The sequence below is a fragment of the Corvus hawaiiensis genome, chromosome 18 (genome assembly GCF_020740725.1).
Source record: "Corvus hawaiiensis isolate bCorHaw1 chromosome 18, bCorHaw1.pri.cur, whole genome shotgun sequence".
Taxonomy (NCBI): Eukaryota; Metazoa; Chordata; class Aves; order Passeriformes; family Corvidae; genus Corvus; species Corvus hawaiiensis.
This window is the reverse complement of record NC_063230.1, coordinates 6481841-6509419: the sequence shown is the minus strand read 5'-3', so window position 1 is coordinate 6509419 and position 27579 is coordinate 6481841. Positions and strand designations below refer to the sequence as shown.

Sequence of the window (27579 nt, the reverse complement as noted above, 5' to 3'; positions counted from 1 at the left end):
CAGCTTTCCCAGGGCAGCAGGATGTAGCCCTGTGCCCAGAAGCCCCGTCCAGGCACAGCGAGTCTGGCCATGGCACCTGAGCTGTGGGCAAGCACCATGAGGAGAAGAGGGACCCAGGCCATGGTTCAATCCCACCAGCTCAGCATCCTCACACTGGTGAGCTGTGCTGTGGACCTTGTATAGCTTTTAAGCAACCACCTGCCTTGGCCATGGCTCCTCCATGGAATTTAGACTCATTCCTCAGAAACAGCATCCTCCAGAATCTGCGGTCAGCAGCAACCATCCTGCAGTGTGCCTCAGTCCTGAGCAGCACTGCTGTCCTCACCACCATAGAAATAGACAGCCTCGTCCTTGGCCTGGACCCCAGTGATGGTTAACGTGCCCCCGGAGCCGGAGAATCGCAAAGGGATGCCCAAGGGTCTCTTGTCATCGCTGTAGATCACAGTGACAGGGCCACTGCCAGGGACCTTCTGCTGGTACCAGCCATAGCTGTAGCTGCTGCTACTCCCCGAGCAGGTGATCCTGACTGTGTCTCCCACACTGGCTGACAGCAAGGACAGCTGCTAACTCAGCGCTCCCTGGTCCAGGGCATGTGGAAAAGGAGAGAAGAGAGAAGAGTGGAGCCAGTCAGTGTCCCAGGAGCAGAGACCTGCCTGGGCAAGGTTACAGGGAATGCAGCTGTCATGGCCAGAACAGACAGGGACATGGTCCCAGGCCCATTGCAGGAGCAGAGCCCAGCCCATTGCAGAATGGCTGCACACAGGCAGCTCTGGCAGCACGTGGGGACATGATCATCAGTAGCAAGAGGCTGTGAGGAACACAGCTGCACCAAGAGCTTTCTTGGGACCAGGACAATGGGCCCCAGCTGCAAAGTCAGCTCCTGATCTGTGCGACACCAAAGACAGGACATTCCCTTCTGTGGCCATGCAGAAGGGACACGATTCTGCCTCAGCTGCACATCCAGCCAGGAGGGAGAAGGGCCAAAATCTTTCCTCTGGTTTTGGAGTCTAACTCACTTACTGGTACTCATTGTCACCACACACCATAGCTGCCACTGCTGCTGTCAGCACCACCACAGAAACAGACAGCCTCGTCCTCAGCTTGGAGCCCACTGATGGTTAACGTGCCCACGTTGCTGGACCAGGATCCAGAGAATCGCAAAGGGATGCCTGAGGGTCTCTTGTCATTGCTGTAGATCACAGTGACAGGGCCACTGCCTGGGACCTTCTGTTGATACCAGCCATAGCTGCTGCTGCTACCCCCAGAGCAGGTGATCTTGACCGTCTCTCCCACGTTGGCCGACAGCGAGGACGGCTGCTGAGTAACCGCTGCCTGGACCAGGGAACCTGGAGAGGGAGAGAAGAGAGGGGAGAAGACGGGGCTCAGTCAGTGTCCCAGGGGCACAGACCTGCCTGGGCAGCAGGATGGGGCCCCTGTGCCCAAAGGCCCCGTCCAGGCACAGCGAGTCTGGCCATGGCACCTGTGCTGTGGGCGAGCACCACGAGGAGAAGAGGGACCCAGGCCATGGTTCAATCCCACCAGCTCAGTGTCCCCAGAATGATGGGGCTGTGTCGTGGACCCTGACTCCCTTTTAAGCCCCTGCCCGCCCAGGACACGTCCCCTCCATGCAAATCCGACCCTGCGGGCACGGCCGGATCCTGCCTGCGCCTCTCTCCGCACATCCCTCCCCGCTCCACACCCAGCCCCTCTGCCCCAGATGCAGCAGGGCTTGTCCCCAGGCACAGAGCGGGGACACCTCCCAGCTCTGAGCCTGAAACCCAACAGCACAGACGCCCCTGTCCCCAGACCAGGCTGAGTGGCTGCAGTGCCTAAGGAGAAGGGAGAGCTGGGCACAGGGGAAGGGCATACAGGATCACCTGCAGCTCCCAGTGATGGGGCTGGAATAATGCCAAGCTCCACAATTGCCCAACTTATTTTTGCCATTTTTTCCTCCCATGAGTGTTCCAGGCCCCTAAAATACCCCCTTGCTCTCCTGCTTTTGTGCCCTGACTCTTCTTCTGACAGCTGAGATCCACCACTCAAGACCAAGATTTTTCCTCTTCCCTGACATTCACACCCCAGAACAATGGGAGCAGGCCAGCACCGAGCCCCGGGGTCCAGCAGTGCCTCCCCATGAGCTGATCATGAGCCCAAGGTGCTGGTGCTCAGCAGAGGCAGCCAGAGCTGGGGCAGCCCCTGGTCAGCCCTGCTCTGACTCGGGGCACAGGGATTGTGGCTATCTTTGGCAGTCCCAACCCAGACAAAGAGCGGCTGCACCCCAGGAAATTCCCTCTCCCCCAGGACCCTCCCTGTCCCTGACTATGCTGTCCCCAGGGTACTCAGGGCACCAGGAGCTCATCTGGCATGGGCAGGGCAGGGCTGCAGGGTTGTCTCCCTGCGAGCAGCACAGAGGGGACCTGCTGGAGCAGAGCACATGTCCCACGGCAGGAACTGCTACAAAGGCACAGATGCTGCTCCCCATTGTGTCTGGGAAGCAGCAAGCAGCACCTGAGAGTGTGCCACTGGAGTAACAGTGGGCTTGTGTCTTTCTTTTCCCATGCTGGGAGTTACCATGGCCCTGATCACCACTGGTGTCCCAGCCAGAAGAGTGAGAGCCTCCTCCTGCTTCTCCTCCTCCTCCTCTGCCAGCCATGGGTAATGTGGCCATGGAGATGAGTGTGTTCCCAAGTGCTGTAGATCCCCTCCCAAAATGCCAGGGAACAGGCACAGACCTGGGGCTCTAAGGGGATGCCAGGCTGGGACACCAGGCACAGCCACATTCAGTGCAGGGCAGCAAGGGCAGGGCCATGGTGGGGACCTAATTCCCCATCAAGCAGGCACAGCCGAGACTCCTGACTGATGTCTGCAATAGCAGGAGGTTTTTGCATCACTTCCCCATTGCTGCATGTCACCGTGGCAGCATCACTGCTGCTGTCCTGACCACCACAGAAATAGACAGCCTCGTCCTCGGTCTGGACCCCAGTGATGGTTAACGTGTTCGAGGAGCCAGACTGGGATCCGGAGAATCGCGAAGGGATGCCCGAGGGTCTGTTGGTATTATCGTAGATCACAGTGACAGGACCACTGCCAGGGACCTTCTGCTGGAACCAGCCATAATAGCTGCTGCTACTCCCCGAGCAGGTGATCTTGACAGTCTCTCCCACGTTGGCTGACAGCGAGGATGGCTGACTCACTGCTGCTGCCTGGACCAGGCAACCTGGAGAGGGAGAGAAGAGAGGGGAAAAGATGGGGCTCCGTCAGTGTCCCAGGAGCACAGATCTGCCTGGGGAGCAAGGTTACAGGGAAGGCCACAGTCAGAAGAGAATGGACCCAGATACGGTCACCAGCATATTTGAGGAGTAGAGCCCCGGCCAAGACATCTCAGCAGAGAAGCAGCTCTGGCAGATGCTGGAGGACATGGTTAACAGTGGCAAGAGGCAGTGAGGTTGGGAACACAGCTATACCATGAGTTTTGTAGGGACAAGGACAATGGTCAGTGTTGGTTCCCTCCCCCTGCCATGGAGCCCTGGGAGAGGGGCCCTGGGGGGGAGGCACGGGGTTTTCCTGCCCCTGGTCAGTCTCATTCCCCATTGGTTGGTTTGTGTTCCCCAGTGGGGCCAAGGACCCTTGGGTCCCGTGACTGCGGGATTCCTGAGCTGAGCCCCGGCCATGCGGCTGGAGAAATAAACATCTCTGAAACATCTACCACGAATCTGTCCATATATACTTCATTTCTACAGGACTCCTGGTTTGATATATGTGTGTTACAGTAATCCCCGCTGTAACAACTGGTGGAGGAATGCGGGCAAAATACCAATCCCTGAGGAAGATTCGTGAGTAAAATAACCACTCTAGACCTCTCTCTTCTCATCTTGGTTTGGATATTCTCTCTGGACTATGGAAGAATCGTGGGAAATGGGCTGGCTCTCTGAGCCACAGAAAGAAATGTACCTAGAAGTTAAAGGAATCCTTGAACAACAACAAAAAAAAGTAATGCAACCGGGAGATCTAGAACTTTTTTTTAACTGGCTTTTCAAAAGGTTCTCCTATATTTCTCGAGACTTACTTTTTGATATCGAACCTCCTGGATCTTGTCAGGGGTGTTTCTGGGACGAGATCTGGGATGAAGTATGGGATCAAAGATAAGCTTTCCGTGCATACTTTATAATCAGGGAAGCTCTTGAGGAGCATTTGTATGGTCCCATTACCCCTAAAGCAGAAGATCATACTTATCCCATGGCCAAGGCCGTGCGGCCGCCATCCCAGGGGCGCGTGACTGCAGCCGTGCCGGCGGAGGTGCCTGCGCTGGATGTGCCCGGCCCCCTCGGGAGCGCGTGCCTTATCGTGGACCCCATCCCTGTCTCGGGGTCCCCGGCCACGCGACCGCGAGTGAGGGAGCGATGCCGCAGGCGCCGCGGGTGCCGTGGGCCATGAGCAGCCAGGAACCGGGCATCGGCGTGGAAGCCCGCTCTGAGCACACGGCTCGGAGAGCCCTGCGGAGGGAGAAGCGGCGGTTTCCACAGCGACACGAGAAGCCGCGCAGCGCAGCGCCGAGCCAAAACGGGGCCGCTCTCAAAGCGGCGTGGAGTTTGCGGAGCAGAACCACTCACAGGGCACGGAGCCGGCGGCGATGGCAATGCGGGGCCGCGCAGAGCCCAGACACGCGCTGGAGCAGCGCCGCTCGGGGAGCGCGGAGCAGCCGCAACGCGGGGGCCCAGCCAAGACGTTGGAGTCGGCGAGGCAGCGGCCACGCGGGACCAGCAGCCACGACGAACACGCAAGCACGTGATAGGAGGAGTTGTAGCCACGAAAGTCACAGGAACTGTGAAATGGTACAATGTTGGGGAAGATGAAACAGGAAAGCCTTATAAATATGATTGCCTGACAAAAGATTTTGGGAATATGAAAACTACAGGCAACATTGAAATGAAAGCCACTTTTGAAATACCAAGTCTTAGTTACTGAACAACTGGAAAACAATGGTATGGCCAACTGAAGGTAATCCCCTCTTGATGGAACAATACCCTCTGCTTGCAAACAGGTCCAAGGGTCAGAGCAGACCCTACTAGCTCAGCAGAAGGGGTCCAAAGAGTAGTTTTTAGAAGTTAAGATGTAACACTCTATGGTAATATAAGAACTCTTATAGGCTGTATGTAAATGCTATAGGATTTGTATCTTGTATTAGATTGGTTAGTAACAATTAGAATATTCAGTACAGAAGATGATTTATTGTATTGTAACCAGGACTTCAGACATTCTTTTCCTTACTACCTCTTCCACTCCTGCTCTTACTTCCACTCTTGCTCTTACACTCTCTCTCTCTCTCTCTCTCTCTCACCCGTTTACTCTCTTGCTCTCTTGGGCCTGCTCAGAGCTGAGTCTGGCAGCTCTGAGCAGTGCCCCTATACCCACGCCTTTTACAATAAACCGGCTGTGTCCCAAGACCTGCCTATAGAGATCTCTCGTCTCCATCCGTCTCCGTCCCGACTGGACACTGAACCCTAAACCTACAGTACAATGTAAAAAACAACTATGGATTTATAACACGAGATGATACAGGGGAAGATTTATTCATCCATAGAACTGCCATTAAAAGGAATAACCCTAAAAATTACCTGCAAAGTGTAGGAGATGGGGAAGTTGTACAATTTGAGATAGCGCAAGGAAAGAAGGGTTTACAAGCAGCAAATGTTACTGGGCCTGGAGGTATTCCAGTCAAAGGCAGCCATTATGCACAAAATCATAAACAATATCCATCCCAGCAACTTCCCTACCCACAGCCTACTTTCCCCTTTTACCCAATACCCAATATAAACCCCTTCCTAAGTTTACCCCATCCCCAGTTTATTCCTAATCCATTTTTCACCCCATGGCTTCCCTATACAATTCCATTTCCCTACAATCCCTCTCTGATGCCAAGGGGGGGATGAAAAGAGGGAGGGAAGAAATTAAACCCTCTCCTGCCTCAGTTTCCCCACAAAGCATGCCTGGAGAGTTCTGTCTCCCTTCTGTCAGCCCTAAGATGTTCTACAGAATCTGTTTGGACATTTAAAGACTCAGGAGGGTGGCTTGTTTTGTCTTTAAACTGTTCGAGTTATATTTATCCAGTTGTTTTCATTCTCCTTTTATTACAATAAAAAGGTTGAGATGTTGGGGTCTCCCCCCCTGCCATGAAGCCCTGGGAGAGGGGCCCTGGGGGGGAGGCACGGGGTTTTCCTGCCCCTGCTCAGCTTCATTTCCCATTGGTTGGTTTGTGTTCCCCAGTGGGGCCAAGGACCCTTGGGTCCCGTGACTGCGGGATTCCTGAGCTGAGCCCCGGCCATGCAGCTGGAGAAATAAACATCTCTGAAACATCTACCACGAATCTGTCCATATATACTTCATTTCTACGGGACTCCTGGTTTGATATATGCGTGGTACAGTAATCCCTGCTGTAACAGGCAAGACCCTGCAAAGCAAGAGCCACAATAGCTGCAGGCACCAAGGGTAGGAACTGCCTATGCTCTGAAGATCTTCCCCACACAGGGAAAGGTTCAGCAGTGAAGAGGAGAGAAAGAATTGCCCCACCATCAACAAGACCCTGAGCAGCACTGCTCTCCCAGCCACCACAGAAATAGACAGCCATGTCCTCGGCCTGGACCCCAGTGATGGTTAACGTGGCCGTGGAGCCGGACTGGGATCCGGAGAATCGCAAAGGGATGCCCGAGGGTCTCCTATCATTAAGATAGATCACAGTGACAGGGCCACTGCCAGGGACCTTCTGCTGGAACCAGCCATAATCGCTGCTGCTGCTAGCCCCAGAGCAGGTGATCCTGACCGTGTCTCCCACGTTGGCTGACACCGAGGACGGCTGATTCAGTGATGCTGCTGGACCAGGGAACCTGGAGAGGGAGAGGGGAGAAGCCAGGACTCTGACTGAGTCCCAGGAGCACAGACCTGCCTGGATAAGGTTACAGGGAATGCCACAGTCAGAGGAGAACAGACATGGAAAATGGCCACAGGCACAAGTGGGGAGCAGAGCCCAGCCCCAGGTATCCCAGCACAGAGGCAGCAGCAGGAAGACATGGTCATTCATAGGAGGTCAGAGGATAGTGGGAGACAAAGCCACGCTATGGGTTTTGCAGCAAGCAGGACAGTGAGCACCAGCCACAAAGTCACCTCCCACTCTTGAGGACACAAAATGGGCGAAATTAAGAGCCATAGTCGTGTGGAGGAGACAAAATTTTGCTCCAGTCTCACATCCACAACTCTGCTTGGCCATGAGAAGGACAGAAAGTGTCCATTTTTAATTCCTCTGCACCTCACTTGAAAATCTGTGTAACCAGCACTGCTGCTGTCCCAGCCACCACAGAAATAGACAGCCTCATCCTCGGCCTGGACCCCAGTGATGGTTAACATGCCCGTGGAGCTGGATGTGGATCCAGAGAATCACGAAGGAATGCCCGAGGGTCTGTTGTCATTAGCATAGATCACAGTGACAGGGGCACTGCCAGGGACCTTCTGCTGGAACCAGGCATAGCCAAAGCTGCTGCTAGCCCCAGAGCAGGTGATCCTGACCGTGTCTCCCACGTTGGCTGGCAGCGAGGATGGCTGATTCAGTGATGCTGCTGGACCAGGGAACCTGGAGAGGGAGAGGACAGAGGGGAGGACAGGGGGTGAGTAAGTGACCTGGGAACACAGATCTCCCCAGGCAGTGCAACAGGGATAGCATCCCTGTGCTCAGTCCCCAGCTGGGCACAGTGAGTCTGGCCAGGACACCTGCACCAGGGATGAATAACACGGCGAGGAGGGGGCAAGGCCAGCCAGGTGCCAGCTGCTCAGGCAACACAGGATGGGGATGGGTTCAGGCTCCTTGTTGTTGTGGGGTCATAGTGGCACATTGTCCCTGGTCAGGGGCTTCCCCGAGGGCCAGAGGTGCTTGGGCTCCTGAACAGGCTGAACATGAGCCCAGTGGGCTGGCACTGAGCAAACACAGCCAATGCAGCCTTAGCCCAGCAGCTCCTCTTGCAGCACAACAGAGCATTCTCTTACCAGCTCTGATCTGCCCCAGCAGCCTCAAGAGTGTGCCCAGAGCTCCTGTGCCCATGGGAAATGTCCCTTCCCAGCTTTGAAGGCAAAGCTTTGTCCCAGCACCCTGGCCCATGGCATGTCCCTAGCTCTCACTGCTGGGGCCACAAGGCTGAGCCCCCTGCGGTGATGTCCAGGGGCTTGTGGCAAAGCAGGGCTGGCAGCTGTGCTGGGAGGCAGCTGGCCCGGCCCCGGGCACCAGCTGAGGAGCACAGAGGGACCTTGGCCCTGGAGCAGTGTGCAGGGACAGGGCTGCTGGGAGGTCATCCCTTCCCCAAATGACAGGGGATGGGCATGCTCCTGGGACTGTAAGAGACACCTGAGCTGGGAGGCTTTTGTATCACTTCCCCATTGCTCTGTGGCACCGTGCAGCACCACTGCTGCTGTCCCTGCCACCACAGAAATAGACAGCCTCGTCCTCGGCCTGGACCCCAGTGATGGTTAACGTGCCTATGGAGCCGGATGTGGATCCGGAGAATCGCGAAGGGATGCCCGAGGGTCTCTTGTCATTCCCGTAGATCACAAAGACAAGGGCGCTGGCAGTGACCTTCTGCTGGAACCAGCCATACTGATTGTTGAACAAGAGAGGAGCCAGGCAGTGCCCCTGGAGCTCGGCCTTCTGCACGCAGGGAGATGGGAAATAAAACAGTCAGGAGGGAATGAACAAAACCACAGTCACTGGTATTTTTGGGTAGAACTTCCAAGCCACAGGTCTGCACCATCCAGGAATTGTGTCACTTTCGTATCCTTCAGCTCCACCTGCAGCATCACCGAGCACAGCAGACAGTAACAAGCAACACAGAGCAACCAGCCATGGCCCCCCTGCAGGGCACTGGGCTGCTGACCAGCACTGCCCTCCTGGACATCACTGTGACAGACAGCCTCATCCTTGCCCAGTGATGGTTAACGTGCCCACGTTGTTGGACCAGGATCCGGAGAAGGGATGCTCGAGGGACTCTTGTTGCTATCGTAGATCAGAGCGACAGGGGCAGTGCCAGGGACCTTCTGCTGATGCCAGCATAGCTGCCACTGCTATCAGAGCAGGTGATCCTGACCGTGTCTCCCACGTTGGCTGACACTGAGGATGGCTGATTCAGCGATGCTGCCTGGACCAGGGAATCTGGAGAGGGAGAGGAGAGAGGAAAAAAGATGGGGCTCAGTCAGTATTGTAGGTTACTGGGGTTCTGGGGTCCAGTCGGGACGGCCGGACGTAGACGGTGACGGATGGAGACGAGAGATCTCTATAGGCAGGTCTTGGGACACAGTCAGTTTATTGTAAAGGGCGTGGGTATTGGGGCACTGCTCAGAGCTGGTAGACTCAGCTCTGAGCAGGCCCAAGAGAGCAAGAGAGTGAACGGGTGAGAGAGAGTAAGAGCGAGAGTGGAAGTAAGAGTAGAAGTGGAAGAGAGAGAATGAATAGAAGAGAATGTCTGAAGTCCTGGTTACAATACAATAAATCATCTTCTGTACTGAATATTCTAATTGTCACTAACCAATCTAATACAAGATACAAATCCTATAGCATTTACATACAGCCTATAAGAGTTCTTATATTACCATAGAGTGTTACATCTTAACTTCTAAAAACTACTCTTTGGACCCCTTCTGCTGAGCTAGTAGGGTCTGCTCTGACCCTTGGACCTGTTTGCAAGCAGAGGGTATTGTTCCATCAAGAGGGGATTACTTCAGTCGGCCATACCATTGTTTTCTAGTTGTTCAGTAACTAAGACTTGGTATTTCAAAAGTGGCTTTCATTTCGATGTTGCCTGTAGTTTTCATATTCCCAAAATCTTTTGTCAGGCAATCATATTTCCAAGGCTTTCCTGTTTCATCTTCCCCAACAAGTATCCCAGGTACACAGACCTGCCTGGGCAGGAGGAGAAGGCTCCTGTTCCCAAGGTGCCCAAGATGCAATGAAGGGGCCCAGAGCCACAGACAGAACCTAAAGCATGAGGGTCGTGCAGGGAGAAACAGCAGCAGCAAGAGGAGGCAGAATGCTGGAGTCAGTGCCTCCACCGTGTTGACCAGCACTGCCGTCATTGCCACCACAGAAATAGACAGCCTCGTCCTCAGCCTGGACCCCAGTGATGGTTAACGTGCCCGTGGAGCCGGACTGGGATCCGGAGAATTGTGAGGGGATGCCTGAGGGTCTCCTGTCATTCCAGTAGATCACAGTGACAGGGGCAATGCCTGGGACCTTCTGCTGGAACCAGGCATAGTTGCTGTAGCTATTCCCTGACGAGGTGATCCTGACAGTCTCCCAGGAGCACAGGTCTCCCTGGGCAAGGTTACAGGGAATGCAACTGTCATGGCCAGAACAGACAGGGACATGGTCCCGGGCCCATTGCAGGAGCAGAGCCCAGCCCATTGCAGAATGGCTGCACACAGGCAGCTCTGGCAGCATGTGGGGACATGATCATCAGTAGCAAGAGGCTGTGAGGAACACAGCTGCACCAAGAGCTTTCTTGGGACCAGGACAATGGGCCCCAGCTGCAAAGTCAGCTCCTGATCTGTGCGACACCAAAGACAGGACATTCCCTTCTGTGGCCATGCAGAAGGGACACGATTCTGCCTCAGCTGCACATCCAGCCAGGAGGGAGAAGGGCCAAAATCTTTCCTCTGGTTTTGGAGTCTGACTCACTTACAGGTACTCATTGTCACCACACACCATAGCTGCCACTGCTGCTGTCAGCACCACCACAGAAACAGACAGCCTCGTCCTCAGCTTGGACCCCACTGATGGTTAACGTGCCCACGTTGCTGGACCAGGATCCAGAGAATCACAAATGGATGCCTGAGGGTCTCTTGTCATTGCTGTAGATCACAGTGACAGGGCCACTGCCAGGGACCTTCTGCTGGAACCAGGCATAGCCAAAGCTGCTGCTACTCCCCGAGCAGGTGATCCTGAACATGTCTGCCACATTTGCTGATAGCGAGGACGGCTGACTCGCTGCTGCTGCCTGGACCAGGGAAAGTACAAGTAGCCACACCACAGCTCTTCACTTCCAAGAGCCATGTCACTACAATGTCCTGCAGCAGCACTGAGGGCCCCTTGGTGCTATCCTAGATCACAGCGACAGCAGCACTGCCAGGGACCAGGCATAGCCAGTGACACCCTCGGAGCAGGAGATTTTGATGGTTTCTCCAGCATTGGCTGACCCTGAGGACGGCTGACTCAAGAGATGCTTCCTGGACCAGGGAATGTGGAGAGGGAGAGGGGAAAAAAGGGAGTCAGTCAGTGCTCCAGAACAGCCCTCTCTGAGCTGCAGGACAGGGCTCCTGTGCCAGAAGGTCCTGATGGAACAGAGGGATCTCTGCCCCAGGCTGAGCCCAAGGCCTGAGCCCAAGGCCAGGACCCCATGAGGAGACCTGGCCGAGCAAGAGGCTGTGGCTGGCAGGAGCATGAGGTGATGGGGCTGATGACAAAGCAATGCCAGGCACTGCACAGCAGCAGGGTCACCTCCTGCACAGCATGGGGCAAGCAGGAGGCCATTCACAGCCAATGGCCATGGAGTGGGGACACAAAGCTGCCTCAAGCCCACAGCTCTGCTCAGCCCTGAGAGAGAGGGCACAGAGGGTCCATCTTTAACTCCTCCGTTTCCAGAGAGCTGAGCCCCCTGCAGTGATGGTCCAGGAGCTCCTGGCACAGCTGGGCTGGGAGCTGGGCAGGCAGGCAGCTGGCAGGGCCCTGGGCACCAGCCAGGGAGATCAGGAGTAGCTCTGGAGCACAGGGCAGGGACAGGGCTGCTGGGAGGTCATCCCGGCACTTCTTTATTGAGGGTGTGGGCAAACGCTGGACAGGCTTCCTAGAGAGCTAGATGATATCCCAGGCCTGCAAGTGTTACACAGGCACTTGGACAATGCCCTACATTTTGGTCATCCCTGAAGTGGCCACGCAGTTAGACTATGTGATCATTGAAGGCCTCTTCCATCTGAAATATTCTACTCAGTTCTATCCTATCTGCTCTCATCCACAAATGACAAGGAAAGGGCTGTAACGATGGAGCTGTGTCACTGGGAACAGCCACATTCACCACAGGGCAGAAAAGGGCAGGGTCGTGCCAGGGACCTGCCCCACCATCAAACAGGGACAGCAGAGACTCCTAATTGGCCCCTGCCATGGCAGGAGAACGTCGTACCCCTTCTCCATTGCTCCATTTCACCATGGTAACATTATCACTGCCACTCTTGTAGTTACCACATGAACAGACAGCCTTGTCCTGGGCTTGGAGCCCAGAGATGGGTACTGTACTCATGGAGCTGGACTGGGATCTGGAGAATCGTGAAGGGATGTCCAGTAGTCCCAAGTCATTGTAGTAGATCACAGTGACAGGGGCACAGCCAGGAAATTTAGGCTGGTACCAGTCACAGCTGCTGCCATCCGTGGAGCAGATGACTTTGATGGCTTGTCCCATCCCCAAGTAGAGCTGACAGAGCACTGCCTGGACCAGGGAACCTGGAGAGGGAGAGGATGGAGAGAAGAAGATGGGGGTCAGCCAGTGACGTGGAGCATGGCCCTCTGTGGTCAAGGGAACAGTGAAAGGACAAATCTGCCTGCAGGCAGATGGGACATACATGGGACATGGCAGCGCTGCTGCGAGGTCATAACTTCCTCAAATGACGGGGGATGGGCACAGTCCTGGGGCTCCAAGGGATGGCTGAGGCAGGAGGTTTTTGTACCACTTCCCCATTGCTCTGTGTCACTGTGCAGCAGTACTGCTGCTGTCCCTGCTACCACAGAAATAGACAGCCTCGTCCTCGGCCTGGACCCCAGTGATGGTTAACGTGCCCGTGGAGCCGGACTTCGATCCGGAGAATCGCGAAGGGATGCCCGAGGGTCTCTTGTCATTGTAGTAGATCACAGTGACAGGGCCACTGCCAGGGACCTTCTGCTGATACCAGCCATAGCTGTAGCTGCTACCAGAGCAGGTGATCTTGACAGTCTCTCCCACGTTGGCCGACAGCGAGGACGGCTGATTCAGCGCTGCCTGGACCAGGGAACCTGGAGAGGGAGAGAAGAGAGGGGAGAAGACGGGGGTCAGTCAGTGTCCCAGGGGCACAGACCTGCCTGGGCAGCAGGATGGGGCCTCTGTGCCCAAAGGCCCCGTCCAGGCACAGCGAGTCTGGCCATGGCACCTGTGCTGTGGGCGAGCACCACGAGGAGAAGAGGAACCCAGGCCATGGTTCAATCCCACCAGCTCAGTGTCCCCAGAATGATGGGGCTGTGCCGTGGACCCTGACTCCCTTTTAAGCCCCTGCCCGCCCAGGACACATCCCCTCCATGCAAATCCGACCCTGCGGGCACGGCCGGATCCTGCCTGCGCCTCTCTCCGCACATCCCTCCCCGCTCCACACCCAGCCCCTCCACCCCAGATGCAGCAGGGCTTGTCCCCAGGCACAGAGCGGGGACACCTCCCTGCTCTGAGCCTGAAACCCAACAGCACAGACGCCCCTGTCCCCAGACCAGGCTGAGTGGCTGCAGTGCCTAAGGAGAAGGGAGAGCTGGGCACAGGGGAAGGGCATACAGGATCACCTGCAGCTCCCAGTGATGGGGCTGGAATAATGCCAAGCTCCACAATTGCCCAACTTATTTTTGCCATTTTTTCCTCCCATGAGTGTTCCAGGCCCCTAAAATATGCCCTTGCTCTCCTGCTTTTGTGCCCTGACTCTTCTTCTGACAGCTGAGATCCACCACTCAAGACCAAGATTTTTCCTCTTCCCTGACATTCACACCCCAGAACAATGGGAGCAGGCCAGCACCGAGCCCCGGGGTCCAGCAATGCCTCCCCATGAGCTGATCATGAGCCCAAGGAGCTGGTGCTCAGCAGAGGCAGCCAGAGCTGGGGCAGCCCCTGGTCAGCCCTGCTCTGACTCGGGGCACAGGGATTGTGGCTATCTTTGGCAGTCCCAACCCAGACAAAGAGCGGCTGCACCCCAGGAAATTCCCTCTCCCCCAGGACCCTCTCTGTCCCTGACTATGCTGTCCCCAGGGTACTCAGGGCACCAGGAGCTCATCCGGCATGGGCAGGGCACGGCTGCAGGGTTGTCTCCCTGCGAGAAGCACAGAGGGGACCTGCTGGAGCAGAGCACATGTCCCACGGCAGGAACTGCTACAAAGGCACAGATGCTGCTCCCCATTGTGTCTGGGAAGCAGCAAGCAGCACCTGAGAGTGTGCCACTGGAGCAACAGTGGGCTTGTGTCTTTCTTTTCCCATGCTGGGAGTTACCATGGCCCTGATCACCACTGGTGTCCCAGCCAGAAGAGTGAGAGCCTCCTCCTGCTTCTCCTCCTCCTCCTCTGCCAGCCATGGGTAATGTGGCCATGGAGATGAGTGTGTTCCCAAGTGCTGTAGATCCCCTCCCAAAATGCCAGGGAACAGGCACAGACCTGGGGCTCTAAGGGGATGCCAGGCTGGGACACCAGGCACAGCCACATTCAGTGCAGGGCAGCAAGGGCAGGGCCATGGTGGGGACCTAATTCCCCATCAAGCAGGAACAGCCGAGACTCCTGACTGATGTCTGCAATAGCAGGAGGTTTTTGCATCACTTCCCCATTGCTGCATGTCACCGTGGCAGCATCACTGCTGCTGTCCTGACCACCACAGAAATAGACAGCCTCATCCTCGGCCTGGACCCCAGTGATGGTTAACGTGTTCGAGGAGCCGGATGTGGATCCGGAGAATTGCGAAGGGATGCCTGAGGGTCTGTTGGTGCTGCTGTAGATCACAGTGACAGGGCCACTGCCAGGGACCTTCTGCTGGAACCAGGCATAGCCAAAGCTGCTGCTAGCCCCAGAGCAGGTGATCCTGACCGTGTCTCCCACGTTGGCTGGCAGCAAGGACGGCTGACTCACTGCTGCTGCCTGGACCAGGGAACCTGGAGAGGGAGAGGACAGAGGGGAGGACAGGGGGTGAGTAAGTGACCTGGGAACACAGATCTCCCCAGGCAGTGCAACAGGGATAGCATCCCTGTGCTCAGTCCCCAGCTGGGCACAGTGAGTCTGGCCAGGACACCTGCACCAGGGATGAATAACACGGCGAGGAGGGGGCAAGGCCAGCCAGGTGCCAGCTGCTCAGGCAACACAGGATGGGGATGGGTTCAGGCTCCTTGTTGTTGTGGGGTCATAGTGGCACATTGTCCCTGGTCAGGGGCTTCCCCGAGGGCCAGAGGTGCTTGGGCTCCTGAACAGGCTGAACATGAGCCCAGTGGGCTGGCACTGAGCAGACACAGCCAATGCAGCCTTAGCCCAGCAGCTCCTCTTGCAGCACAACAGAGCATTCCCTTACCAGCTCTGATCTGCCCCAGCAGCCTCAAGAGTGTGCCCAGAGCTCCTGTGCCCATGGGAAATGTCCCTTCCCAGCTTTGAAGGCAAAGCTTTGTCCCAGCACCCTGGCCCATGGCATGTCCCTAGCTCTCACTGCTGGGGCCACAAGGCTGAGCCCCCTGCGGTGATGTCCAGGGGCTTGTGGCAAAGCAGGGCTGGCAGCTGTGCTGGGAGGCAGCTGGCCCGGCCCCGGGCACCAGCTGAGGAGCACAGAGGGACCTTGGCCCTGGAGCAGTGTGCAGGGACAGGGCTGCTGGGAGGTCATCCCTTCCCCAAATGACAGGGGATGGGCATGCTCCTGGGACTGTAAGAGACACCTGAGCTGGGAGGCTTTTGTATCACTTCCCCATTGCTCTGTGGCACCGTGCAGCACCACTGCTGCTGTCATCACCACCACAGAAATAGACAGCCTCGTCCTCGGCCTGGACCCCAGTGATGGTTAATGTCATACATCAAATCCCTATTTGTGCTTGGTCTTTGCATATTAAGTACTTTAATTAATTAATTTTGAGTTAATTATTTTTAAATTTAATGTTACAATTAACCCTTCAGCCCAGGTACAAAAATCCAGTTCCATTATCAGTGTTTTCAATTGTTCAAAGTAGTTTATTAAGAGAGTTGCACCCTTCCCAGTTAAAATTTTCCCAGTTAAAAATCACAAACTTGCCCCTTCTCAAACTTCAAACCACCTATACACCATAAGAGTTACCTTTCCTGTGTTTACTGTATGCTTTTACAAGTGTTTTGAGATGTGTTGGACTTGCATTCTGATTCCCAGGCCGAAACCCCACCCAGTCTTAATAGCCAGCAGCTATTTTTAGCCACAAAGCCATTACTCTGCAGGCAAGCTCCATGGCAACCTGAATACCTGAATTTTAATGAAGGCATTGTATTCCCTTATCTCAACTGATACCACCCCCCTGACAACGATGAGCCATTGGTGGACGGAGATGATCCATCAAAGGGAAAGGACCAATTGCTTTGGACCAAAGGGGCGGGCTGTGGGCAGGCTGTGGGAAGGCTGTGGGTGGACTGGGGGCGGAGCAAAAACTATAAAAAGGACGAAGCGGAGAGGCAGAGCTTCTTTTCCCCTCTTGTTCTCTCCCGACTAGCTGTGGGAGATGTCGGTGCTGGGGCATTCAAAGCCTTACCCCTTTTAAGAGGCTTTTAGTAATTTTTTTAAAGTCAAGCCAGCACTGCAAGTTCTTTTTCTCTACCTGAGGTCTAGTGCTGTGTCAGCCAGAAGATCTCACATCCCTGTGCTCCTGGGGCATACCATCTACTGAGCCATAGGATCCCAAATTTTTATATTTTTCTAATTTTTGTAATTTTTCAATTTTTCTGTTTTCAATAAATTAATCTTTTTAAGAGTTGTCTCATTTCTCACAGTTAACATGCCCGTGGAGCTGGACAAGGATCCAGAGAATCGCGAAGGGATGCCCGAGGGTCTGTTGTCATTCCAGTAGATCACAAAGACAAGGGCAGTGGCAGTGACCTTCTGCTGGAACCAGCCATACTGATTGTTGAACAAGAGAGGAGCCAGGCAGTGCCCCTGGAGCTCGGCCTTCTGCACGCAGGGAGATGGGAAATAAAACAGTCAGGAGGGAATGAACAAAACCACAGTCACTGGTATTTTTGGGTAGAACTTCCAAGCCACAGGTCTGCACCATCCAGGAATTGTGTCACTTTCGTATCCTTCAGCTCCACCTGCAGCATCACCGAGCACAGCAGACAGTAACAAGCAACACAGAGCAACCAGCCATGGCCCCCCTGCAGGGCACTGGGCTGCTGACCAGCACTGCCCTCCTGGACATCACTGTGACAGACAGCCTCATCCTTGCCCAGTGATGGTTAACGTGCTGTAAGAGACAGTCCGAAAATCCCTCATCTGCCTCACGATCATCGCCGAAGACAGAGACTGAACACAGCAGTCCTGGCCTGGCTGAGGTGGGATTGTCTGCCAAGTGTTGCCTACGGGTGTGCCCACTGGGAACTGGTACGCATTCCTGAGGAAAATTAGTGCAGGTCACAATGGACTGCGCCGTTCTTGCTGCCCAGGCGGGAAGGACTGCGCTGAAGCGGAAAGGAATGACCTGTCCTGTACACCTCTCCAGTACACCTGTCTTGTACGTCTGTCCTGTACCTGTTTCCCAAAGCAACGGACCCCATAAAAATGGCTGTAGATTTCCCAACCTCTTGGCCAGTTGCCCCTCGCTTCTGAAAAGGACTATAAAGAGACTTTCTGAAATAACCGAGTCCGAGATCTCCCCACGGAAAGAAGACGAATCTATTGGCGGAAGACCACGAGGACTTCGTCTCATCCGTTGGTAGCTATTGCCCCTCTTTTTCCCCCTCTCTACTTTGTTTCTCTCTCTCTCTCTCTCTCTTACTCTCTTCTATTGCATTACTGTGTTGTGGGCACTTAATAAAGGTGCACTGTTTTGATTAAAACTGAAATCTCTTGTGTCCTTTTACACTCTGAGATCGATAAATGAACCATCACGACCCCCGCTTGCATTAGCGGATCGTGACATTAAACTGGCGTCACGGACAGGATCTGACAGACAGAAGGGGTTGCAAGGTTGTGTGTAGTCTGTAATAGGGGAAGGATGTTTCACTCCAGCCGCACCTAGCCCGACACCCCGAAAAGGGTGAGCGATGTCTAGAAAGCAAGGGGGGTGACTCGAATTTCCCGCAAACTGCACACGCCTAGGTGAAAAGCACCCCATACTCAGTTGAGGGCTCTGTCTTCAGATTTTTCGCAAAAGATCTCTTAGTGTAAAAGGGGGAACTGTGTTTTTTGGTGTGTGTGTGAATTTGGACTGCTTGGTGTAGTGAAGAGACAACCATAAGTAACTTAAGGAGTACCTCCCAAGCAGATTTGGTCTCTTCACCCACCCAGGGAAGCGAAGGGAGACACAGTGAAGCTGTGTGTGTCGCAGTGTGTAATTAACTTTTACCTCCCTGTGGTGGTTTTGATCCCTTTATAAAATGACTGAAAACCCTAGTGCAAAAGTTAAAGCCGCGTTTTATGCTCTGCTAGCAAAACACAATGCCCGGCCCTCTCCGGGAGGGGAAGAATGGGCTCAAAATAACTGGTTTAATTTGGATAATGTAACTGATAGAGTATGTTCTTTACAACATGAGACTAGATTTAAATTTGGCCGAAATAAAACCATAATCTGCTCTGTTTTAGGGGCATGCCTTGCGGCAGCTATAGATCATCGCTTAAAGCGATGTACTGAGGAGAAAGCAATCATAGATTCACTTCAAAACCTAGTGGAGATTTTACAGAAACAATTAGATGAAGAGAAGAATAAAAATCATTTGCTAGAGACTGCTTTAAAAGAGGAATATTTTAAGAATTCACAGAATACTTGTTGCAGTGGGGATCCTGCAACACGCATATATCAAACCAGGAGTCCCGTGGAAAGGAAATATATACGGACAGACAGATTCTTGATAGCTGTTTCAGAGATGTTTATTTCTCCAGCCGCATGGCCGGAGCTCTGCCCAGGAACTGTTCCAGTCACGGGACCAAGGGTCCTTCTGCCCGCGCAGGGAACACAAACCAACCAATGGGAACGAGGCTGAGCAGGGACAGGGAAGCCCCGTGTCTGTGCCCTCAGGGCCCCTCTCCCAGGGCTACACGGCAGGGGAGGGACCCCAACACCTCACCCGTTTTATTTTAATAAAAGGAGAATGAAAACAACTGGATAAACATAACAAGAACAGTTCAAAACAAAACAAGCCACCCTCCTGAGTCTTTAAATGTCCAATCAGATTCTGTGGAACATCTTAGGGCTGACAGAAGGGAGACAGAACTCTCTGAGCATGCTTTGTGGGGAAACTGAGGCAGGAGAGGGTTTAACTTCTTCCCTCCCCCTTTTCATCCCCCACTTGGCATTGGAAAGGGATTTTTGGGGAAACAATTGGCAAAAGCATGGTTTTGTGAGGGAAACCATGGGTGAAAAAACGGATTGGGAATACACTGGGGGTAATAGGACATAGGGTAAAAGGGAAAGGTGGGATTAGGAAAGGGAAACTGTAGGGGGGGCTTACAATGGAGATACTGTCTAACATGACTACGATTTTTTGCATATATACTGCCTTTTACAGGAACACCATCAGGCCCAGTGACCTGCGATGCTTGTAACCCTTTTCTCCCTAGTACAATATTAAATTCCACCACCTCTCCATCTCCCAAGCTTGGGATGCATTTTTCAGGGTTATTCTTTTTAATAGCAGTTCTATGCACGAATATGTCTTGCTGGTTGTCACACCTTGTTATAAAACCATAATTTTGCTTAACATTATACCATTTTACTATCCCTAAGGTCTTAGTTGCTATGATCTTTTCCTTTTTCCGAGTGGCTGCTGTTTTCTGTCTCGCTGCGTCTTTGTTCTCTCTTTTGGTCGCTCCCGTGTTGGAATTGTCGGGGCTGCTCGTGCCTGCGCGCTCTTCCCGGGGTCGCGTTCGGGGCTGTGCGGGCCGGGCCGGGCCACGCCGCTCAGTTCTCCGTGCGTCGCCTCCTCTGGTCGCAGCTTCGCTGCCGATGCCGGGCGCTGCACCCACGTCTCGGCCGGGCCCCCGAGCGACGACTCCCCCGCGCCCTGCTCCAGCGCGCGTCTCGGCTGGGCGCGGCTCCGCTCCGCCGCCACCGCCGCCAGCCGCCGCCCGCGTGCCGCCTCTCTCGGTCGGGCGTTCACGGGGCTCGCTCCACCACGCGCTGCACAGGACCGGGCAGGCACCGCCGGGTCCCACCGCTCCCCGCTCCGCCACCGACACTGCGGCTCGCGTGGCTCCGCCCGCGCGCGGGAACTGCCTCGCTGCTGCTCTCAGAGCGCTCGGTGCACGTGGCCTGGGCCGCACGGTCCCTGCGCCACGCTTCCCTTCACCAGGACACAGCTGACATTGCTCAACAGTCTCGGTAACTAAATAATATTCACGAAAATATTCTTCCATCGGCATATATTTTGACTCCAGTATTAACTGTGTCCAAACGGTTTTCCAAAAGCCCTTGGTAAGAATTAAATCCCAAGAAACATAGAAAAAGTTCTTAAACAACCATGCCAGGAAGTGTTTCAGTTCTTTTTGAGCTTGAATCAAGCTAAAATTTACAAATCGTTGTTCAAGAATCATTTTAAGTTTAAGATAAATGTCCATATGCGGCTCTGAGAGCCAAGAGTCTTCCCACGGTTCCTCCATAGTTTAGATATGGAATAGCAAAGCAAAACCAAGAAGAGGAATCCAAAGTTTCCAGGGTTTACTCACACAAATCAGTCGCTTAGGGATCGGGGATCGTTCTGCTCACAAATCTCCACCATTTGTTGCAGTGGGGATCCTGCAACACGCATATATCAAACCAGGAGTCCCGTGGAAAGGAAATATATACGGACAGACAGATTCTTGATAGCTGTTTCAGAGATGTTTATTTCTCCAGCCGCATGGCCGGAGCTCTGCCCAGGAACTGTTCCAGTCACGGGACCAAGGGTCCTTCTGCCCGCGCAGGGAACACAAACCAACCAATGGGAACGAGGCTGAGCAGGGACAGGGAAGCCCCGTGTCTGTGCCCTCAGGGCCCCTCTCCCAGGGCTACACGGCAGGGGAGGGACCCCAACAAATACTGACTCACCAAAAGAGACAGAGGGAAAGGAAACTCCTCACATTAACCAAATATACCCCCAGAAAGAACTAATACTAGTAAAAAATTGTGGGGAAAACTGCTGCCCTCGTATAAGACCCCTGATTAAAACAGAATATAATTATATCAATGATGAAGATCTTGAACCGCATATCACCACTAAACAAATACCATACACTGCTGTTGAATTGGCCAGGTTAAAAAAGGAGTATGGGCGGCTCCCCCATGAATCTGAGACGGAATATGTTTTCCGAGTGTCCCTCACTGGAGGAGACCAAATTCAATTAACTGAACAGGAGGCCAGTGGATACTGGGGACATGGAGTTTTCTTGACAACAGGAGACAAACGTGGCACATGGTCCCTGACTCAGCGTGCAGCTTTCTGGGCCGGGGGACTCAATCCTTTAGAAAGGGGAGACCCTTTAGCTATAGTTGGTACCCCCGATCAACTTCTAGAAAGCGTCCACAAAGCCGCCTGTCTGCAAATGATCCATGAAAGGAAATTAACTCCTGGATATGAATCCCCCATGCAATTACCTGTGAAACCTGAATTGATGACCCCTTTAATCCGAGGTCTTCCAGAATCACTCAAACCTACAGCAATTGTCCTTCAAAAAACCATAGCAGCTGTAGGTCCCGTAGAAAGGCTGAATAGATTCCTTGGAAACCTGAGCGACCAAACTGGATCTACCGATCCTGGGTTTACTCCATATTCAACCCCCTCTCAGCCGCCAGGTTCACAATCGAATTCACCTGCCGGTGATCGCAAAGTTTGGACATGGAGTGAGGTTGCAGAAGATTTGATTAATTACAGTAGGAAATATGGACCTAATAAAAATCCCAGAGGAAAAATCAGACAAAACAAAAGGTGTCAGGTACATTAGGGCTCCTCATAGTGAAAAACCAGAGAATGTAAAACAGATCCCTAAGCGTCAGCATTGGTGGTTATTAGGCATCAAAAAGGGGGTCCCCAAAGATATGATGGATGGCTTACCCAAATTGAGTAAGGTAGTGTCTAAGTGGCACTGCCGAAAACCCATTCTACCGAATCCGTCACTTCAACCCAGTGCACCCCTCCTCCCTCAGAATCTGGGCAGTGAGTCAGAGCAACCTCTCCCTCAAAGTCTGTGCAGTGAGCCAAAACGACCTCTCCCTCAAAACCAGGGAAACTAGACCCTCCGTCTCTTGTCAGTGGGTGAAGAGACGAAGCATGGATATACCTGAGAATGCTCACTAAAAATAAAACAGGAGATATAATGATCACAGCTATTACAGGCCCTAAACGGGCACCTGTAACATTTCTGATTGACACTGGAGCACAAATTTCTGCGCTGACAAAGAAAGATGCCCAGAGGTGTGGAATTGTTCCAACAAAGAACCGATATTGTGTTTTAAATGCCTTGGGAATGCTCTCACTACAGGGACCAAATGATCCTAAGAATCCTGCACACTACCCTGGACAACCTGTTTTGGTAGACCTTCCTACTGTAAGAGAAGTACCACTAGTGCTAAAAAGGCCTCTGAATAAATATGCATGGGTAGTCTCTGATGCCCTCGGGGGAGAGCATTGGATACATACACGCTGCATAATTCCATCATTCTAATTTTCTGCCTTTGGTGGCAGACTCTGTTGTGTTTGCTTTTCACAGAAGAACTCCGAGGGACATGAAGAATCCGGCATGGTCCCTCAAACAAGTTAAATTGCTGATGCAAAACAATGTCTCAGAAGTTCAGCCAGCTTGTTCACCTTTTCTGCAAACTTCCTTCGAGGGGTGGACAACCTGGTTGCAAAAGCGGAACCCTTCTAAGAAACGAACGCAAAGAGACATAACCGGTGTTATGGGAACAGGATTGGGAATCTTAAATAGTATTGATTCAGAAGTACTAATGAATAAATTGGCTGCCACAACTACAGATTTGACTAAAATACAACAACCACTACAGTCATCCCTATTAGCCTTGGGAAGCCATCAGTGGTTGTTATCAAACATATTACCAAATTGGGAAAAGGTAAATGTGAATGACCACAAATTGATAATTGACGCACTCGATGCTACACAAAACAACATTTCTTTGGCTCTCAGCTGCATCCAGGCTCAATTATGGATGCAGTCAGTTGCTGCCTCAATTATAAGAGAAGGCGAAGAAGGCACTTTTCCTACTGAAATTCGGAAAATCATCTGGGACAGTGCCACTGATTTTGAAAGAGAATTCCAATCCTGGTGGAACTTAGTAAATTTTACCTACGATCCCCTCACAAACACAGCCACAGCCTTTGTTCTAACCATACGTAATGCTTCAGTGCATTTGATATTCCCTGTCATTGCATTAGGGCTGAACCATGATGGAGCTGTTCTCTATCCTTTCGAGCATAGAGAATGGGCCCGTCAAATTGGTGAGAAGTGGCAAACTGTTAATTTAGAAACTTGTATTGTCCGAGAACAACAAGGATTTATCTGTGAAAGTAATGCAATTAGAGCTCAAGACATTTGTTTAGATACAGAACAAAATATCTGTCATTTTGAAATTAATCCTAACGAAATTCCTGAAACAGTGCTTGTCTATATAGGTAATGGATGTGCATGCTTAAGAACTGCTTGTGATAAAATATTTGTAGAAAATGTAGTAGTAGATACTAAAAATCATTCAAATTTTTGTGTTTGTAACTTTACTAAAATCATAGGATGCGATTTTTCATATTTAGCCCCAGTTACTTCTTATCACCTTTTACAGTCCAATTACACACTGATTCACCAATTATTGCCTACCCCCATTGGAATGAACCTTACTTTGGTAAAGCAATTGTTGCTTCACCAAGATTTAATTGAAATTTTGGAAGAGATCAAGAAAAACGGACAGAAAACCTTGATAACTGTTCATCACAATGTGAAAGAAATACATCGTGTTCTAGAAAGGGTAAAGAAAGATGCTGAACACAGGTGGTGGGATACTATTTTTGGGTGGTCACCCACTGCTACAGGTGTCCTGAACAAATTGTGTCATCCCATCATTGTTCTCTTGATTTTGATCTTGATTGGTTTTGCTTTATCAGCAGTCTTATACATCATGAATTGGAGAATGATGAAACGGTTAACACAATTGACATCTATAATAGATGTCCACGTCTCATCCACTGTGGACATCCCCAAGGTTGTTGACACGAGACGAACTACACGAGTATTAAAATAAGATATGATAAGAAATTAGAGGTATTTTGATTAGAAAAAAAATTACATGTGTATTCTGATTTTAAAAAATTATTTACTTCTTTCTTTTGTTTCTTTTCTTTTCTTTTCTTTTTCTTTTCTTTTCTTTTCTTTTCTTTTCTTTTCTTTTCTTTTCTTTTCTTTTCTTTTCTTTTCTTTTCTTTTCTTTTCTTTTCTTTTCTTTTCTTTTCTTTTCTTTTCTTTTCTTTTCTTTTCTTTTCTTTTCTTTTCTTTTCTTTTCTTTTCTTTTCTTTTCTTTTCTTTTCTTTTCTTTTCTTTTCTTTTCTTTTCCTTCCTTTCTTATGTTCTCTACCCTTTTCCGGGATATGCTACCAACATTGACGAGTCCTGAAGACTTTACAACGACACTACGAAATCATGCTGATGGAGCTCGCTTGACGACAATCATGAGTCACGGGGTGGTGTAAGAGACGGTCCGAAAATCCCTCATCTGCCTCACGATCATCGCCGAAGACAGAGACTGAACACAGCAGTCCTGGCCTGGCTGAGGTGGGATTGTCTGCCAAGTGTTGCCTACGGGTGTGCCCACTGGGAACTGGTACGCATTCCTGAGGAAAATTAGTGCAGGTCACAATGGACTGCGCCGTTCTTGCTGCCCAGGCGGGAAGGACTGCGCTGAAGCGGAAAGGAATGACCTGTCCTGTACACCTCTCCAGTACACCTGTCTTGTACGTCTGTCCTGTACCTGTTTCCCAAAGCAACGGACCCCATAAAAATGGCTGTAGATTTCCCAACCTCTTGGCCAGTTGCCCCTCGCTTCTGAAAAGGACTATAAAGAGACTTTCTGAAATAACCGAGTCCGAGATCTCCCCACGGAAAGAAGACGAATCTATTGGCGGAAGACCACGAGGACTTCGTCTCATCCGTTGGTAGCTATTGCCCCTCTTTTTCCCCCTCTCTACTTTGTTTCTCTCTCTCTCTCTCTCTCTTACTCTCTTCTATTGCATTACTGTGTTGTGGGCACTTAATAAAGGTGCACTGTTTTGATTAAAACTGAAATCTCTTGTGTCCTTTTACACTCTGAGATCGATAAATGAACCATCACGACCCCCGCTTGCATTAGCGGATCGTGACACGTGCCCACGTTGTTGGACCAGGATCCGGAGAAGGGATGCTCGAGGGACTCTTGTTGCTATCGTAGATCAGAGCGACAGGGGCAGTGCCAGGGACCTTCTGCTGATGCCAGCATAGCTGCCACTGCTATCAGAGCAGGTGATCCTGACCGTGTCTCCCACGTTGGCTGACACTGAGGATGGCTGATTCAGTGATGCTGCCTGGACCAGGGAACCTGGAGAGGGAGAGGAGAGAGGGGAGAAGATGGGAGTCAGTCAGTGTCCCAGGGGCACAGACCTGCCTGGGCAGGAGGAGAAGGCTCCTGTTCCCAAGGTCCCCAAGATGCAATGAAGGGGCCCAGAGCCACAGACAGAACCTAAAGCATGAGGGTCGTGCAGGGAGAAACAGCAGCAGCAAGAGGAGGCAGAATGCTGGAGTCAGTGCCTCCACCGTGTTGACCAGCACTGCCGTCATTGCCAACACAGAAATAGACAGCCTCGTCCTCGGCCTGGACCCCAGTGATGGTTAACGTGCCCGTGGAGCCGGACTGGGATCCGGAGAATTGTGAGGGGATGCCTGAGGGTCTCCTGTCATACCAGTAGATCACAGTGACAGGGGCAATGCCTGGGATCTTCTGCTGGAACCAGGCATAGTTGCTGTAGCTACTCCCAGACCAGGTGATCCTGACAGTCTCCCAGGAGCACAGGTCTCCCTGGGCAAGGTTACAGGGAATGCAACTGTCATGGCCAGAACAGACAGGGACATGGTCCCGGGCCCATTGCAGGAGCAGAGCCCAGCCCATTGCAGAATGGCTGCACACAGGCAGCTCTGGCAGCATGTGGGGACATGATCATCAGTAGCAAGAGGCTGTGAGGAACACAGCTGCACCAAGAGATTTGTTGGGACCAGGACAATGGGCCCCAGCTGCAAAGTCAGCTCCTGATCTGTGCGACACCAAAGACAGGACATTCCCTTCTGTGGCCATGCAGAAGGGACACGATTCTGCCTCAGCTGCACATCCAGCCAGGAGGGAGAAGGGCCAAAATCTTTCCTCTGGTTTTGGAGTCTGACTCACTTACAGGTACTCATTGTCACCACACACCATAGCTGCCACTGCTGCTGTCAGCACCACCACAGAAACAGACAGCCTCGTCCTCAGCTTGGAGCCCACTGATGGTTAACGTGCCCACGTTGCTGGACCAGGATCCAGAGAATCGCAAAGGAATGCCTGAGGGTCTCTTGTCATTCCAGTAGATCACAGTGACAGGGGCACTGCCAGGGACCTTCTGCTGATGCCAGCCAGAATAAGGATAGCTGCTGCTGCTACTGGAGCAGGTGATCCTTATGGTCTCTCCCACATTGGCTGACAGCGAGGACGGCTGACTCACTACTGCTGCCTGGACCAGGCAACCTGGAGAGGGAGAGGAGAGAGGGGAGAAGACGGGGCTCAGTCAGTGTCCCAGGGGCACAGACCTGCCTGGGCACCAGGACAGGGCCCCTGTGCCCAGAAGCCCCATCCAGGCCCAGCAAGTCTGGCCATGGCACCTGAGCTGTGGGCGAGCACCACGAGGATAGGAGGGGCCCAGGCCATGGCACAATCCCACCAGCTCCATGTCCTCACACCGACAGGGCTGTGCTGTGGCAGCCAACACCCTGTTATGAGGCTGCCCTCCTGGCACAGACCCTCCTTGATAATGTGGCCCCCAGTGTTTCCTGTTGCACTGCTGCCTCTCTTTCTTGCCCACCAATTCAGCAAGATGACTCCAGATCAATGCATCCTCTGCACCACCTTCACCAGGCCTGTGACCCTGGCATCACCCACCCACTGTGCATCCCCTGTGGCAGCTCAGCTCCTCCATCCACTCCCTTCCCACACAAGGGCTTCTGCGCAGGTCTCCATGCCTGCAGCTGCCCCAGACAGGCCCATGGCCCCCCACCAGTGCTGAGCTTCCACAGCACCCCCACTGCAGGCACTGCCCCAGCACCAGTGACGCTCCCGCTTGTCAGCAGCACCCCAGGGAACACAAGGGCTCTGCATCCTGCAGCCTCTGCAGCATGAGGGCCAGTGCCCAGCCTGCCCAGCCCCACACACCTGCACACACCTCTCCACACCACTCTTCCCAGACCTGCCTCTGCCTTTCCATGCTGCTCCAGTTAAGAAGGCAGGATAGATCTGCCAGCATGGGTTAAGTCCTTAGCATCTTTGACAAATCCTGAAATATTTTACGTCTGCATCTCAGGAAGCAAACAGCAGCTTCCTTTT

The 27579-nt window shown here is 52.7% G+C and overlaps 1 protein-coding gene, 4 long non-coding RNA genes and 1 gene segment (V, D, J or C); 2 read left to right on the top strand and 4 right to left on the bottom strand.

Annotated features, from left to right (window-relative positions):
- Positions 1-1573, bottom strand: part of LOC125335199 (immunoglobulin lambda-1 light chain-like) — a 60838-nt gene extending 59265 nt beyond the window's left edge. Inside the window, exons 1-2 of one of the 4 annotated variants that reach the window (XM_048322628.1) lie at positions 1481-1573; positions 1225-1346 (exon numbers count right to left, since the gene is read on the bottom strand). In XM_048322628.1, the coding sequence (XP_048178585.1) occupies positions 1225-1346; positions 1481-1526 (168 nt within the window). In that variant the 5' untranslated portion in view covers positions 1527-1573. The remainder of the gene's footprint in view (positions 1-1224; positions 1347-1480) is intronic. The other 3 variants (XM_048322635.1, XM_048322633.1, XM_048322632.1) reach the window with 3 other exon arrangements.
- LOC125335205 lies at positions 282-13289 on the bottom strand. The segment is given in 4 exon segments: positions 282-347; positions 6626-6757; positions 12954-13069; positions 13204-13289. Coding segments are annotated over 4 exon segments (345 nt in total).
- Positions 7459-10306, bottom strand: LOC125335207. Its single transcript, XR_007207375.1, has 2 exons — positions 10265-10306; positions 7459-7497 (listed from the first exon to the last, which is right to left on the bottom strand). It is a non-coding gene; the product is annotated as an uncharacterized LOC125335207 (long non-coding RNA).
- Positions 10148-25549, top strand: LOC125335208. Its single transcript, XR_007207376.1, has 3 exons — positions 10148-10285; positions 15125-15128; positions 25455-25549. It is a non-coding gene; the product is annotated as an uncharacterized LOC125335208 (long non-coding RNA).
- On the top strand, positions 17681-23475 carry LOC125335212. Its single transcript, XR_007207381.1, has 2 exons — positions 17681-17718; positions 22686-23475. It is a non-coding gene; the product is annotated as an uncharacterized LOC125335212 (long non-coding RNA).
- On the bottom strand, positions 19959-26020 carry LOC125335206. Of its 2 annotated transcripts, none has more exons than XR_007207373.1 (3): positions 25782-26020; positions 23307-23309; positions 19959-19969 (listed from the first exon to the last, which is right to left on the bottom strand). It is a non-coding gene; the product is annotated as an uncharacterized LOC125335206 (long non-coding RNA). The 2 variants fall into 2 exon arrangements; XR_007207374.1 differs by lacking the exon at positions 19959-19969 and adding an exon at positions 22139-22149.
- Positions 26021-27579: the final 1559 nt, after the last annotated feature.